The sequence below is a fragment of the Urtica dioica genome, chromosome 11 (genome assembly GCF_054948205.1).
Source record: "Urtica dioica subsp. dioica isolate 48M chromosome 11, U.dioica_male_clone48M_v1_H2, whole genome shotgun sequence".
NCBI lineage: Eukaryota > Viridiplantae > Streptophyta > Magnoliopsida > Rosales > Urticaceae > Urtica > Urtica dioica.
The window spans coordinates 23,814,581-23,829,807 of NC_142766.1; the positions used below are offsets into that span (position 1 = coordinate 23,814,581).

General features: G+C 41.5%; 2 protein-coding genes across 5 annotated transcripts; both read right to left on the bottom strand.

Annotated features, from left to right (window-relative positions):
- Nucleotides 1–44: 44 nt before the first annotated feature.
- ECT11 (evolutionarily conserved C-terminal region 11) lies at nucleotides 45–3,846 on the bottom strand. Of its 4 annotated transcripts, none has more exons than XM_089601109.1 (11): nucleotides 3,691–3,845; nucleotides 3,004–3,053; nucleotides 2,618–2,661; nucleotides 2,365–2,518; nucleotides 2,043–2,107; nucleotides 1,856–1,943; nucleotides 1,581–1,760; nucleotides 991–1,479; nucleotides 696–908; nucleotides 437–607; nucleotides 45–361 (listed from the first exon to the last, which is right to left on the bottom strand). In XM_089601109.1, the coding sequence occupies exons 4-11, from the start codon at nucleotides 2,407–2,409 to the stop codon at nucleotides 278–280; spliced, it is 1,335 nt and encodes a 444-aa protein (XP_089457235.1). In that variant the 5' UTR covers nucleotides 2,410–2,518; nucleotides 2,618–2,661; nucleotides 3,004–3,053; nucleotides 3,691–3,845; the 3' UTR covers nucleotides 45–277. The 4 variants fall into 4 exon arrangements, with proteins under 4 accessions (XP_089457235.1, XP_089457234.1, XP_089457232.1 ...); XM_089601108.1 differs by having other exon boundaries at nucleotides 1,856–1,952; XM_089601106.1 differs by having other exon boundaries at nucleotides 1,581–1,943; nucleotides 3,691–3,846.
- A 2,731-nt stretch (nucleotides 3,847–6,577) lies between these two features.
- On the bottom strand, nucleotides 6,578–10,246 carry LOC149382721 (uncharacterized). The gene is made up of 2 exons (XM_089601104.1): nucleotides 7,334–10,246; nucleotides 6,578–7,265 (listed from the first exon to the last, which is right to left on the bottom strand). Exons 1-2 carry the CDS (start codon nucleotides 9,882–9,884, stop codon nucleotides 6,940–6,942), a joined length of 2,877 nt encoding a protein of 958 aa, XP_089457230.1. The 5' UTR covers nucleotides 9,885–10,246; the 3' UTR covers nucleotides 6,578–6,939.
- Between the last annotated feature and the right edge of the window lie 4,981 nt (nucleotides 10,247–15,227).

Sequence of the window (15,227 nt, forward strand, 5' to 3'; positions counted from 1 at the left end):
TGATGATGAAATCTTTGAGAAGACAAAAAAACAAACTAGAGCCATTAACAACACCAAATTCCAATCACTACTAACCACGTTCAATTGCGCCAACTAATACCAAAACGACCCCAAAGATGAGAGAAAAAAAAAAACAAAAAAACATACGGTGTCTTTTAATGAAAAGATGAAAGACAGGCAACTACAAAGCACCACCAAGTAAAGAAAAAAAAATTAAAAATTAAAAATAAAAGACTATCACTAGTGATCCTTCCTCTGCACAATCGCTCTCTTCACTTCAGGCACTGCTATTGTTCAGGGACAGATTTTTGGTGAGGTTGATGAGTGATGCTGATTCAAGTTCCATTTTCCTCTCATGCTTCTGCAAAATAATTACACCCCCTTAAGAATCTCAATCTCTCAAGTAAAGCTATGATATTCAAATCATAATACTTACGTCACTTTCGTGGTACATGGTTTCAACCTTCAGCGTAGCGGGCTTCAAGCTTCTCTTCGCGTTAAGTGACTTCTCTCGGTTCTCATAGAAACCAAAATCATCCAACAATGATGTCTTTTCTGTGTAACTCTTGAATATGTTCAACATCTCAACTCCTTGCTTCAGCCCAACCTGCAAAGAAAGCATTACCAAAACATGTCAGAAGCGCACTAATCACATCTTAGGAGTGCTAATCACATGTCAGAAAGCATTATAGTACCTCCTGGGTGTCCCGTGTAAAAGTCACGGACTTGTTCTCGTTGTTTTCCAGAATGATGTGCCTCAACTGAGAGTTGGGCACGTCCTTCACAATGTGCCATGCGACCGGGAAAAACCCATTCCACTTGTCAACTTGCCAGAATTCCATGTCCTTGTCGAAATCGACTTGCCCGATCATCTCCGCTACTCCGACAAACTGACCACTTCCATTTACCTGACAAAGAAAGATAACTAGTCAGCATTCCCACGGAAGAAAACTCGTGAGATATTCAAGACATCGAAAACCAAACACTCACCGAGAAGAAAAGGAAGATCGGGCAGATTGGATCCTTGTCACGGAAAGCAGCATCGAGTTTCTTGTTGCCGTTCGGGGTGCTAGCCCAAACATTGTATTTAATACACTTGTGAATGTCATCCTCGCTGTATGATTTGATAACGTAGAACTTGGCCTTTTCGAGGTCTGTTCGGAAGTCTGGAAGATTATATTGCTCTCGGCGCACAGAAAACAGCCCAACCTCTTCCTTCTCGGCAGGCGAATCTGAAAGAGCCCTGCGAGACCTTGGACCGCGCGTCAGTTCAGCAGAAGCTTCGAAATCCACACTCCTCTCCTTGATGGGCTTAAATCTGTCGTTCCCGTTCCATACTCTCGCGCTGTAAGGCTTGTAAGCTGAGTAACCGCTTTGGGGAAACAGATTCTGCTTCTGACTTGTAAATGTCGGCAACTGTCCAACTTGGGAGTATCCCTTTAAGAGGCCAGATGAGTAATCAGACCCCAAATGAGAAGCCTGTCAAATATTCATGCACAACAAAATCAATATCAGAATACAGATACAGCCTTTTTCACATTATTATCCAATAACAGGAAGATGATAGTTGGACATTATACCTTGTTTAATGATTTGATAGGTTGGGTACTCATGAGAGGTTTGGAAAATTTTCCGTTCATGCTCCCGTTAGCTTTTGTAGGGTTGAGCGATTTTGCTAAAGCAGGTGAACGGAGAGCCGACTTTCCATTGAGAAAACTGTTATATGTTCCATTAGAAGGAACATCCCTAACAAACGATGCCTGGTCCCATGAATAGCAAGACAAAGCTTCTGAACCATAAGAAACGGGTTGCTGGGGATATCCAGCTGAAGAATAATATTGTTGTGGGCCAATACCTTGCTGTCCATCCACTCCCATAACAGCACCGCCTGAAGCGTATGGGCCGTAGCCAGGAACATAGTAATACATTGATCCATTATCCGACTGCACGCCCTGCAAAGTAAACACGATCAGAAACCATGGTACACCTAAAACGAATGTCTAATCCAAAAGTCATCAAATATATAGTGCTAGAGAGTTAACCGTGTTGGATCCAGTAGAATTATAATAACCAAGCTCTTCCACTGGTGCATAAGATCCATTATACCCTGTGTAAAAACCAAGAACACATGTACAATGAGATACAAATAACAATCGTGAGAGTACAATTGTTATAGATCTAAATCCAACTCAAAGGGTTCTTCAACTAATAGGAGGGAGGTATCATTTAACTTGAGGTTGACTACACGGAATTCACAAATCAGAACTACTACAGCCTTATTTTTTTGTAAAGAGACAAAGGACTAGAACTGAAACAACTTACGACACGTTATAATTATTATATAGATTATGTTTGTCATCTAACCTTGAAAATAATAGTTGTAGCTAGAAGGCTGATACGAAACACCATGCACTCCAACTGACCCTTGATCAGTCTCACCTTTCTTGCCAGAGGAAAGACCCTTTGGAGTAGCTTTGGAGGAGTTCAATTCAGATGGTATTCCATCTGTACCAGAGGCCTATGTAAATAAGATATGAATATAATTGTTTAGCGGCCAGTGAGATGATCCCAACAAAAGTTGCATAAACTAACTCAAGTGTCAATCTGAGAATATTACCACTTCTTGCTTAGCGAGGCCGGTAATAGTGTCCGACTTGTACACTGCAGAAACAGGTTCAGCGGAATTACAAAGTTCAGAAAGGAAGCATGTTGAAAACGATATACATCATACATCAGCTAATACAAATAAGTTGACCCACCCGAGAAGATATTAAAAAAAAAAAAAGAAGTTAAAAACATATTTGATAGTAACAAGACTCTGGAGTCGACAGAGCATATAACGATTTCAAACAACAGCATCAATGAGAACAACTATTGTTATGCAGACTGTACAAGTATTTATTCGCACATATAAGTAAAATTTAGGAAACAATGAAACGACTAATTCAGCCAATTATACCAGAAAGAAATTGAGACGATGGAGCAAAAGAAATTAAAGAATACCATTGTCGATTTTCTTTTCGCCCGCCATAACCAGCAACACGCTCAGCTCACTTTACGTGGACATGAAACAAAGAACACAATTTAAAAGCATATACATACATACATACATAAATGTATTATAAAATGATGGATTCAACCTATATATAGTGTGAGTAATTCCACAATGAATAATAAATCCAGAAAACTTAGGCGTTAAGGACTTGCATTAGAATACACATTTACATCACTTTCAACCCATTAAATAAAATCATTGATGTATAAGGAGCAGCTAGCTCACAATAGCACAGCCACATAATTTGGTATTCCAAAAAAACAAAACTCTCTCTTTCGGACAGTGACTTATGGAAAATTAATACATAGAAAAGAAAAGTCAGGCACTCGGAAAAATAATATCTGAATTCTAATAATTGCATATGAAGTTTGGTTAAAACGACTTGGCGGCATAATAAGATTCCACAGCAACCCTGGCACCTCAAGAACCTAAAAACCCTAGACTATTTTTCGTTCTTGAATCAAGAAACTAAATAATGAAATACATAATTTCATAACAAAAGTAATAACGAACTAGTAAGGTGAAGTTCAATCTGTATAGCTCGAAGATCCCAACAGGTTTCGCAGATTCAAAACCAAAGCGTAAACATATACCGAATAAAAAGATTTGGAAATAGTCATGAATAAAAGACAGACCTGTAAAGAAGAGCGATTACAGATCGAAGCGACCTGAAACGATCTGGATAGATCGGAAAACCGCTTTTTGAATTCGAAAAGCGGTTTTCCAGAGAGCGAGGGTTTTAGGACTGAAGAGTCGAGAGGAGGAAGAAAGAGAAGCGTAGAAATGAGCTTGTTGGTGTTAAATATATTGATCTTACGGTTCAGATTTATTCCTTCTTTACTCAGTAGAGAAAACAGACCGTCCGATTTAGGAGCGAAAGTTATTAACCGTTCATATGCTTAGATTACTTTTGAGCTATTTATATAGCACGCATTATGCTTTTTTGGATTCTAAAGATATTTATAAGACAAAAATATCTCAGGCTATTTTTTTTCTTGTCAATGTGTTAGAAAAAGGAGAAAAAATTGTATGAATATCCATTATCCAATTGAATATGAATACTGGAATCGACTAATTTTATTCTAATATATAAGGTCACATTTCAAGAGGTCAAACTCGACGATTCAAATAATAAGAATGACGAGTTCAATATAATCAGAGTAATAGCGAATAATAAAAAGGAAAAAGAATGTGCATTTCTTCTCAGAATGAATTAATTTATAAGGACGAGTTGCGCAATCTTCTAAGACACGTGTTGTCGTCTTCGTCATTAATCCTATCTTGCCGTGCCACGCCATGCTCCTTGGTTAAAACGGGCCAAGAGGAATTTGTCACTTTGCGCTAACATTGACTTCTAATTGTCGTGTTTATACATATTTTATAGAGTAATTAAGCTAAATAACCTCCTGAAAATAAACAATTTATTAGGAATTTGTCACTTTGCGCTAACATTGACTTCTAATTGTCGTGTTTATACATATTTTATAGAGTAATTAAGCTAAATAGCCTCCTGAAAATAAACAATTTATTTTTAGCCAACATTTTGTTAATTAATGGTAAATAGTCATGAGGATTTATTTACAGTCAAATTAGGACGCGTCTGCCCTTTTGTTATTCCCGACCATATTGAGATATAGCGCATTTACACATAAAAAATGCTCGCGAAAATCGAGGAGGTAATTAAAACCGTATAGCTGCGTTCACACTTCACGCAACCGCCCTCATTTATTGTTTTTCAAAAAAAAAAAAGAAGAACAAAAAAAAAACGCGACCAAAACCAACACACCAAATCCCACATGAAGAAAACATCGCAACCTAGGATGCTGAGGAAGTCGGAGACGTCGGGGCAGGCGGCGAAGCCCTCGAGGGGTCTGCGGCGGCGGTGGGGAGGAGGGAGGAGCGGTGGGCGTCCCAGTCGCAGTCATGGCAGAGGACCGACGCCTCGTCGGAGCAGAAGATCGACGCCGGAGGGCCGCCGCAGGAGTCGCAGAGGAGGGACTGAGTGTGACGACCGAAGAGGGTGTTTGCCGAGTGCACGTGTCAGTCGCACGCAAAGCACAACTTTGCTGAGTCCGCGCGGCAGTGCAGAACCGCCGTCGCCGCGTGATTCTGATCGGAGCTTTCAGGCTATCGACGTTCCTCCTCCGCCTAAGGTGTGTGTGTGTGTTTTTTTTTTTTAATTTTGAATTTTGGTTGCTGATTTGAGTTGTGAGTTTGTTAATTCAGAATCGCAACGCCGTTCGTTAATTCAGAATCACAACGCCTCGGTGCTCTCCGAGTTTGACAGCGCTCCCATGAACTTGCCTCCCCGATCTCCCTCTGTCGCCGATCCTCGCGCAAGCCTCGAGGACGACGGAGAGCACCGAGGCGTTCTTCTACGCCCCCGCCTCGCCGGGTCCCTAAACCCGTCCAAAACCCCGAGAAACCGCCGATCCCTCGAGTCCCGGCTTAGCCTCGCCGTCCAAGCCGCGGCGCCGCAGCTAGCCATCTGGTCGAACACCAACCCCGCGCTCTCCTCGCACCCGAACTCCTCGTAGAAGCTCATCAGGCGGGTCCCGAGGGTCGGACCGTCCGCGAGGCCCAATTTCAGGCACGACCCGTGAAGAACAATTTTTTTTGTTGTTGTTGTTGTTCACATTAATAGTGTGTTCGTGTAAATAGAAAACATATTTACAGTATATTCGTGTAAATACAAGGCATATTTACAGTATATTCATTGTAAATATAAAGCATATTTACAGTATATTCACTGTAAATACAAAGCATATTTACAGTATATTCGTGTAAATAAACTGAAAAAAATTCTGGAAATATTTTAAGCACGAAAATTCTGGAAATTATGAATATATGGAAGACAAAATAATATCAATAAATGAAGAATATATTTACAGAGTTTATCCATATAAATTGCCATGAAAATAGATACTAATTACATAAAGTCAACGCTAAAAACTTCCAAAAACATAACAATAAATGGGCTATTAATTTTCAAAATCTGCAGGAAATTTCAAATTTGAAAACTTCCCTACTCGGTTTCATTATTTGATTCGAAATTTGAAAATAAAAACTGCCTAATTAAAAAAATCTGCGAATTAAATAAGGGCAAAAATGTAAACCTAATTTAATTAATAAACAACCACGTAAGCAATATGGATATTTACAGCATATTAACGAAAGGTTGGCTAAAAAAAAATTATAGTGTTTAAGATGGCTACGCAGCCAATTTCCTGTATTTTATACATAGAGATCTATCACTAAGCTTCTGATTGTCGTTTCTGCGCTGACATTAATCTTAGTCGTTTTTCTCTATTTCTATGTCGTTTATTACAGTAGATAAGGAGTTTTGTATCAACGACTGCTGTCGACTACTATAAGGAGTTTTGTATACTGACATTTGAAACTTGAGATCATTCAATATAATCTCCAGTTTTCCCTCTCTCAATTCTTTCCCTCTAAGTTAACTTCAACATTATTTGATTAATTAACACTTATATCACCGCGTGAGACAACTTCGTAGTTTAATTGGCGAAAAAGAATGAGTTCAGCATTTAAAAAGATAAACAAGAAATACCAAAGAAGGTGCAATTGATGCAAAAATTATTATTCTCTGACTATATATATATATATGTAGATATATTCTCTCTACAGGTAGTGGTAACAACAACCAACCAACCAAGAAACAAACAAATCCCTCTTCTTGTATCTAAATCTAAACCAATATAAAGGAAAGAAAGAAAGAAAAGATTTACCTTTTGGCACAACACAATAGATGTGATGTAGGAAGAAAGAAGAGATTGAAACATAATGAAAGGGGAGGGAAGGGAAGGGCGTGTGGTGTGTATATATATGGAGAAAAGCAAAAGTTGTTGTTTAATGTTTAATGTTTAATAGGGGAATGATGGGAACTCGGAGAGCATGTGAAGGACCTCCCGCATGGTGGGCCTCTGGACGCTGTTGTGTTGGATGCAGAGCGACGCCACAAACAGCAGGTGCGCCGCCTCCTCCCTGGGCACGTTGGAGAGGCGGCGGTCCAGTATTTGCACGACGGCCTCGTGTGGCCGCCCGCTGGCCACCTTGTTGCACCACTGCACTATGTCCACCCCTTCCCCGAAGTCCCCCACCGGCTTCCGCCCCGTCACCAGCTCCAGCACCACCACCCCGTAGCTGTACACGTCGCTCTTCTCGTCCACTTCCAGCGTGTACGCGTACTCTGCAAGCAACTCATCATTCAATGCCAACGGGTTCTGCTTTTGAGATGGAAAGAAACGACATACGTACCGGGGGCGATGTAGCCGTAGGAGCCGGCCACCGCGGACATGCAGTGGGAGTTGGGGCCGTGGAGGAGGAACTTGGCGAGGCCGAAGTCGGCGAGGCGGGCGTTGAAGTGGGCGTCGAGGAGGATGTTGTTGGACTTGACGTCGCGGTGGAGGATGAGGGGGGAGCAGTCGTGGTGGAGGTAGGAGAGGCCGCGGGCGGCGTCCACCGCGATCTTGTAACGGGTGCCCCACGCCAGCACCGCCCCTCCTTTCTTGTGGAGGGCCTCCCCCAGGCTGCCCTGCTTCATGTAGTCGTACACCAGCAGGTTCGTGTCCGCCGCCTTGCTGGAGCAGAACGCCAGCAGCCTCACGATGTTGCGGTGCCTGATGGACCCCAGCGTCTCTATCTCCGCCCTGAACCCCCGGTCCTGTCCCCCCACCCCCAGCGCCAGCTTCTTCACCGCCACCTCCCCGCCCCCCTCCACCCTCCCGTGGTACACCACCCCCGCCCCGCCCCGCCCTATCACCTTCCCCTCCCGCACCCACTCCACCACCTCCCCCGCCCCGAACCCCACCTTGTGGAAGCTCGTCATCTGCCACCTGTCCCCCCCGCCCCCCCTCGCCCGCGCCCTCGCCACCGCCGCCCCCGCAAACGCCATCGAGCACACAAGCAGCCCCACCACGAACACCACCTTCATCGCCTTCGCTCGCCCCTCCTCCTCCTCCTCCTCTCTCCCGCCCTCCCACGCGTTCCCCGCAAACGCCGTGGCGTTGAACAGCGCAAACTGCCCCCCTTCCGGAACTCTCCCCGTGAAGTTGTTGAACGAGAAGTCGGCGGTGGTCAGGCTCCTCATCCCCCCGATCTCCTGGGGGATGGCCCCCTCCAGCAGGTTCCGGGACAGGTTCAGGTAGTTGAGTATCCTGGCCTGCGATATCGCCGCCGGCACCGCCCCCGTCAGCTTGTTCTGGCTCATGTCCAAGTACGTCAGGCGGCCGCACCCGCCGATCTCCGGGGGGATCTCCCCGGACAGCGCGTTTCTGCTCAGGTCCAGCTTCAGCACTTGGCCCAGCCGCCCCACCGCCGCCGGCACTGCCCCGCTGAACTTGTTCCCGGCCAGCAGCAGCGTCTGTACGTGCGACAAGTTGCCGATGGAGTCGGGGAGGCTCCCGGCGAGCTGGTTGTTGGAGAGGTTGAGCTCGGCCAGCTTGGGTGGGGAAGCGGAGGAAGGGTCGGGGTTGTCGGGGAGAGGGCCGGAGAGGTAGTTGTCCTGAAGCTCGGCGAGGTTGAGGAGCGGCAAGTAGAGGAGGGGCGGGGGGATGGTGCCGTTGAGGTAGTTCTGTCCGAGCCTGAGCCTGGTGAGAGAGGTGCAGCGGCCCAGGGCGTCGGGGATGGGGCCCAGCAGGAAGTTGCGCAGCAGGATCAGAGTGCGCAGGCGGCCGGAGCTGCACAGCCCCGCCGGGATCGCCCCCGTCAGCTTGTTGGAAGACAGGTCCAGGACTTGGAGCTTCCCGCTCTCTCCCAGCCTCGCCGGAATCACCCCCGTGAAGTTGTTCTTCCACAGCCCCAGCGTGTCTAGCTCCACCAGCTCCGTTGCCACGAAATCCGGCACCGACCCGTGGAGCCGGTTCATGAACAGGTTCAGCAGTCTCAGGCGCTTCAGGCTCCCGAACTCCGCCGGGATTTGGCCCGTCAGCGCGTTGATGGACAGGTCTAGGTTCACCAGGTTCGTCAAGTTTCCGAGCCGTTTGGGAATCGAACCGGAGAGAAGGTTGGCGTGGAGGTAAAGAGTGTCCAGAGACTTCAAGTCGCCAAGCTCCGGCGGGATTTGGCCATCCAATTCGCAGTTGGAAAGATCCATGTGAACCAGGGACGCCAATTTCCCGAGCTCCGGCGGAATGCCGCCCTCGTACACGTTGTAATAGCCCAAGTAAAGCTCTCTCAACTTGGACAGCTTTCCAAGCTCGGGCGGGATTTTGCCGCGGATATCATTCCCTGCCAAGGACAAGTACTCCAGAGAAACCAAGTCGCCGTAGCTTGCGGGGATTTCGCCGGAGAAGTAGTTGCCTCCGAGGTCCAAGTAGCGGAGGTTGTGGAGGCCGGCGAGAGGAAGCGGAGCGGTGAAGTTGTTGTTGTAAGCGTCGAGGACTCGGAGGTTTGGGATGGTGGAGTAGCTCCAATCCAAGCTGCCGGTGAACTGGTTGTTGGAGATGTTGAGGAAGGTGAGAGCAGGCAAGTGGGAGACCTCGATTTCGCCGGAGAAGTTGTTCCCGGAGAGAGAGAGCTCGGAGAGGGCGTCGAGCTGGGAAAGAGCCGAGGAAGAGACGTGGCCGCCGAGGCCCAACTCCGTCAAGTTGAGGGACACCACTCTTTGGGCCTCGGCGGAGCATCGAACGCGGGCCCAGGAGCACGGCGAGGCCCGCCGAGAAGGAGTCCACGATGACAAGCCCGCTTCCGGGGACTCGAATCCTTGCTTCAGCTTCAGCAACGCGTGATAGTCACTCGCCACTGAAGACTCGGCTGTGCAACAAATGGTTAGAAGACAGAATAGTAGAGTGTAAAACACGGTTTCCATTTTTCTATTTTTATTTTGTGCCTCTCCTTCTCCTACAGACTTTGGAGTCTAGACATAGAGGAAGAGATTTAAGCAGCCATAGTTTACGAGGAAAAAAGAGAAAGTTGGAGGAATCTTCAAGTGTTTTTGTGGGGAATTCATACTGAGAGTGAGAGTGAGTGAGGGAGTGTCTTCTAATACAAGCCTCTGCTTTTCTCTTTACTCGCCTTCTTTTTGCTTCCGCCTTTTTTTTATGTAAAGAGGAGATAGCAGAATTGAAATTCTGCTGAAATGGTATAGCACGGCAGAGAGGGAAAGAGAGAAAGAAAGAAAGAAAGAAAAAGAGAGAGAGAGAGAGAGAGAGATTAAGGCCTTTTCTGTGAAGAAGAAGATGAAGAATGGGAAAAAAAATATAAAAAAATATAAAAAAGGCCGTTGATAACAGAAATTTAAAGTTTAAGATTAGAGGGAGGAAAAGTAAAGTAGATGATGCTTTATTTTTTATTTTATTTTTTCTTCTTTAGACAAAAATGCCCTTTAGCTTTAAGCAAAGGAGATCTCTTTATTGCTTTGAAATTGAACGAGAGTTGCAGAGTTTCAATTAATCTTTGGGAAATGGCCTCTTTGTCCTCGAATATATTTTGCTAATTAATGTCTGATTTTATCAACCAAGCCTTCATTCATAAAATGCTTTTATTTCATGTAATCATTCAATGCTTTCAACAAGTCATTTTGATTTTCAAACACATTATTTATATGCCAGTATGCCACAAGAAGAGCATCGCTGGGATATTATTTAACTGATCAGAATGTCAATGCGATAGATGATGGGTTTCGATACAGTTATGCGCCTAGGACCCGAAATTATAATAATAATAAAATACATAAAACATATCTGAATGTGATCGTATATTGGTATAATATTATAATGGGAGAGTAATAGTTTCTGGCTATCGTCATCATGTAAGTGTAACACTCTCGCGTGTGTACTTCATTCATTGGTTGGTTGGTACCATCATGGAATGGGAAACCAATAATGCATCATCATTGTGTCAAATCTCTTACATTTTCAGACATATACATATATAATATATTAGAAGAATGTTTTTGTGAGATGGAAAGAGGATGATCATAATGTTGCAGTGAAAGTGTAAGAAGTAAAAGATGATTATTAATATATGATTACAAATGTTATGTGGCGATGATCTATCTCTATTCTATAATATACATATATAATTGTGGACCTGTTGCTTGCATGGACACCACACTCTAGCAGTAAAGCTTTATCGTATTAAAAACAAATTATAATAAAAATAAAAACCCAGCTTTATTCCTTTGCTTTGCCCTACACAGCTCTCTATGAGGTTTTGAGAGCTTTATATTAGATTACATTATATTTGAAGATGGAATGGTCTTAAAGAGAGGGCTCAAAAGTAAAAGCCGATCCTAATATATATCTGCTTTGATCTTCCACTTGAATAATAAAGCAATGTATATATGTGTATATGGAAAAGAGTGCTCTTGTATTGTATCAACTTGAACTCCTCTCTCCAAAAAGAGAAATCTATGGACCCCCATGCATGGGAAAGAGTGCTCTTGTTCTTCTTCTTTCTTCTTTACCTTGGGCTCGCTCATAACTAAAGTGACGTTTTCCACTTTAATTAATTAATTTCATATATATATATATATATATATATATTTACTCTCTCTCTCTCTCTCTGATCTGATCTAATGGCAAAGGGACTTGGTTGTGTGTGTGTGCGTGGTCTTTATAGAGATTGAGGCGTCTCAATCTATGAGCAGGCCTGCCCTTTGCAACAGTCATTGTCTTGTGGCCTGCCTTTCTGATGAGCTAATTATTATGTGATCACTCAAATGTTTAGCATACTAGTCATCTCATCATCATATATAATATATGCATACACTGTACACACACACACATATATATAAAGGATATATATATATATATATATATATATATGTGTGTGTGTGTGTGTTTTCGCAATGTCTAGTCCACATACAGTTCGTTACATGTATGTTTTGCGTAGGCATGCAGAGTCTAGTACAGTACAAGAACTTGGCTTTTGTCTTTATCAAATAAATCTCTTTTCATAACTCATCTTAACAACACACAAGTCATTTCCCACTTTGGATTATCCTTTAGAATTACTCTTTTTTTTAATTAAAAAAAAATTCTTGCTAATAATGACAACTTATTAAGATAATCATTGAAAGGGAAGTGCGTGATCCAAATGAGGATTCTCTCATCAACAAAATAGAAAGATTTTCAGTGGCTCACATGGATTAACTTTCGTGACAATCAGTTATGTTTGTTTGTGAACAGCCAACTTTATATTGATGTTCCATTACAAGTCAAAACAATCGAACATTACAAACTTAAAATAAAAAAATAAAAATAAAACAGTCATATATGAAATTAACACCCAGTGAATAACAACTAATAGAGTAATTAGATCATGGTGCGTAAAAAGACCTCTAACAGCATTCTAAACTACTTATATAGGAGGTCAGCTGTTGCAAAGATGTCGATCGATTAGGATTTTCTAATTAAGAGATCAAATCGATTCGTAACAAATCTTGAACGAATCATACCAGACCCAAAAAACATGTTGTATTGTAACATCTTCAACGCCATTTTAACACAGTTTTGCCAAAGAGAAACATAAGCCAACGTACGAATAAAAGTATAAATAGCTGACTGAAGCTGGATTTTGGGAGTAATTAGTACTATTGATTAAAGTCATTCCTTTCTTGGGGTTAAATTAATTGTATCCATTGCCGAAAGTATTGAGTGCACATTTATTCCTCTCATGCATTGATACTTTTCTTTCCTTTCATATCCTAATAAAGTGATCCAAAAGAGTTCATCAACATGTACAGATGATATAGTACTTAAAGTAAAAAAAGTCATCTTCAAACAATATAAAAGTTTTTCTCTTAATAATTTTGGAAGAAAGAATATGTAAATTGATCTCCGTTGTTGATTCTCAAATATCAATGTTTTTCATTATTCGGCTTTCCTCCACTAATAAGTGGGGACTTCTAATAAATTTATCTAGTTCCTCCCACATCCTAAAAAAAATATCCTCAACCGTAAACTCTAAAATTTAGTAATGATATTCTCAAATACACTGTTTGTCAAACAAAATAAATTTTTTTTTTTCTCTAACTTGAACAATTTAACACTGATAAAGCATGTTCCTCGTTTATCTATTATTTTTAATAAGAGTTATTGGCGGAAATAATAGACATAACTTCTGGTTTGTACGTACATCTTGGCTTATGGCGCCTGAAATTCTTCAGAAAAATCTTTTGTTAAAAAAGTCTTGTGATTTATTTATAAGTGCATATATTGGTTTCAATCCGAACTTTGGAAAAACCAGTTAGAAGTACAGAAGGACACAAGTAGTGGCAGTGTCACATCCAAAAATAACACACAAAAACAATAACGAGTGTCATCAGAATCAGCCTCAGATGGGATAAGTCTTGTGGTACATTATCTATCCGACCAGATTTGCAGAGGCGCTCCCTTTTCATCACAAAATCATATTTGATTGTAACAAACGCAAGAGCTCTCTCTATATATACATATACTTCCCTTATTCATTCAGTAATATTAAATCATGTGTGTGAGTGAGTGCCAATGGGATGGCAAAAAAGGAAGCTCTCATTTCCAAGTCAATCCGACCCCTCATATTTTCATTATATTCTTCAATAATACTAGGCTGCCCCATCGTTACTTTATCAATCCCACTCTTTAATCCCCAATATAAAATATATATATATATATATATATATATATATATATATATATATACATACAAACCAACACTAATGCATTATTATTATGCACGAGAGAAGACTAGTTTAGTTACTGGCTCGTATTAGTTATGATTCTGTATTGCTGTGTGGTTGGGGTTAATTATCAGTTTTAGATCTTTAGTAAGAATGTCAATCAATAAAATAAACCCTTAAATGGATTGTGGGGCAACAAAACAAACGGGGATTCTTATTGCGATTTTCTAATAGCCACTCACTGAATCACGTTGATCGATTTCTCCAAGAAACGTAACTTTACATAATTACCAAATATTATACATATAATATATATATATTACGGAATCAACACATTATGATGAAAGAAAAAACTAGATTCAATTGAATAATGAGTAAATCGGTTTCGATCGATCGTGTGTATTTAAAAAATGCAAAGTAAGCGGCTGTTATTGATTGCTTTTGTACGAGTTGGGGATGGGAAGGTGAATTATCTGGTATGTATATACATGGAGTAAATAAATAATTAATAGAGGCAATGCATGAGAATGGGTCCAATAAGGGAGTTAATTAACTCCAAGGACCAAATGTAAAAATAAAATAGGCATCATCATTATTATGAAATGAAATCCATTATGGGATGGGATTGGAAACAACATAATTGTCCTTTTGACTATATGGATAGCCTCAATGTTTTTTTTTTCTTTTTCTTTTATGAAAGCCAAGCATGAGCCTAGAATGTGCCACCCACATACAGGTATGTCTATAGTCACGCCTCAAGCAGAATAACATTTCCTTATGGAAAATTTTCCGTATATATATTATCAAAAGAAACCAAAAGAAAAGCCCTTGCTTTGAATGCCTTTGCCAAAGCAGCTTCTGCGACTTTAAGGACAATCAACTTAATAATATTATAATATGTGTAATATTGATCTTGACCGTTAGATAAAGTACATATTTTACGGTTGAGATCACCTATTATATGTATCTTTAAAGATGTTTTTTTTTTTTTTTTTTTTTTTTGAAAATTGCACGAGGATTTATATTAGAACAGGGGTAAAATACTCATTGATACAAGTGAATAAACATCTTAGACACAATACAAATTTAAGACGGAATAAATCTAATACTAAATACATATGTTCGCTTTGCTTATGCATACTCTCGACATATATAGGGAGAGATTAACAACACAATAAAATTCGAGCACTCATAAGGCTCTTTCGATATGCCCACAATGGTTGATGGATAGATCCAGACAACCGTGGTCCGGTGACCGTGAAAAAGATAATTCTTCAGCTTGTATAGATAAAAATCTAACAATAAGTCAAAATTGAGTGGAAAACCCATCTCCAATCCAAAACAAAATAACCACAATACAATATTAAAATACTCGATTTGTCAGCCAAACAAGAAATTCAAAAAAACAAACTTACATTTAGGAAAATAAAAACAGATAATAAAATTACATCTCTCTTGTACCCAACACAGAAACAACCAAAACCACTCACCCAACAGGACCCACACCGGAGTCATCCTTGGCGCACCAGATCTGGAGTACGGGAACAA

Bases quoted from the DNA above. Each gene is read 5' to 3' on its own strand.
- ECT11 (XM_089601105.1), bottom strand. From the start codon at position 3,031: ATGGCGGGCGAAAAGAAAATCGACAATG. The intron at 1,480-1,580 runs GTATAATGTCCA...AATATTTGACAG, and splicing joins CTATCAAATCATTAAACAAG to GCTTCTCATTTGGGGTCTGA. The intron at 362-436 runs GTAAGTATTATG...ATTATTTTGCAG, and splicing joins CCATGTACCACGAAAGTGAC to AAGCATGAGAGGAAAATGGA.
- LOC149382721 (XM_089601104.1), bottom strand. From the start codon at position 9,884: ATGGAAACCGTGTTTTACACTCTACTATTCTGTCTTCTAACCATTTGT. The intron at 7,266-7,333 runs GTACGTATGTCG...AGTTGCTTGCAG, and splicing joins CTACGGCTACATCGCCCCCG to AGTACGCGTACACGCTGGAA.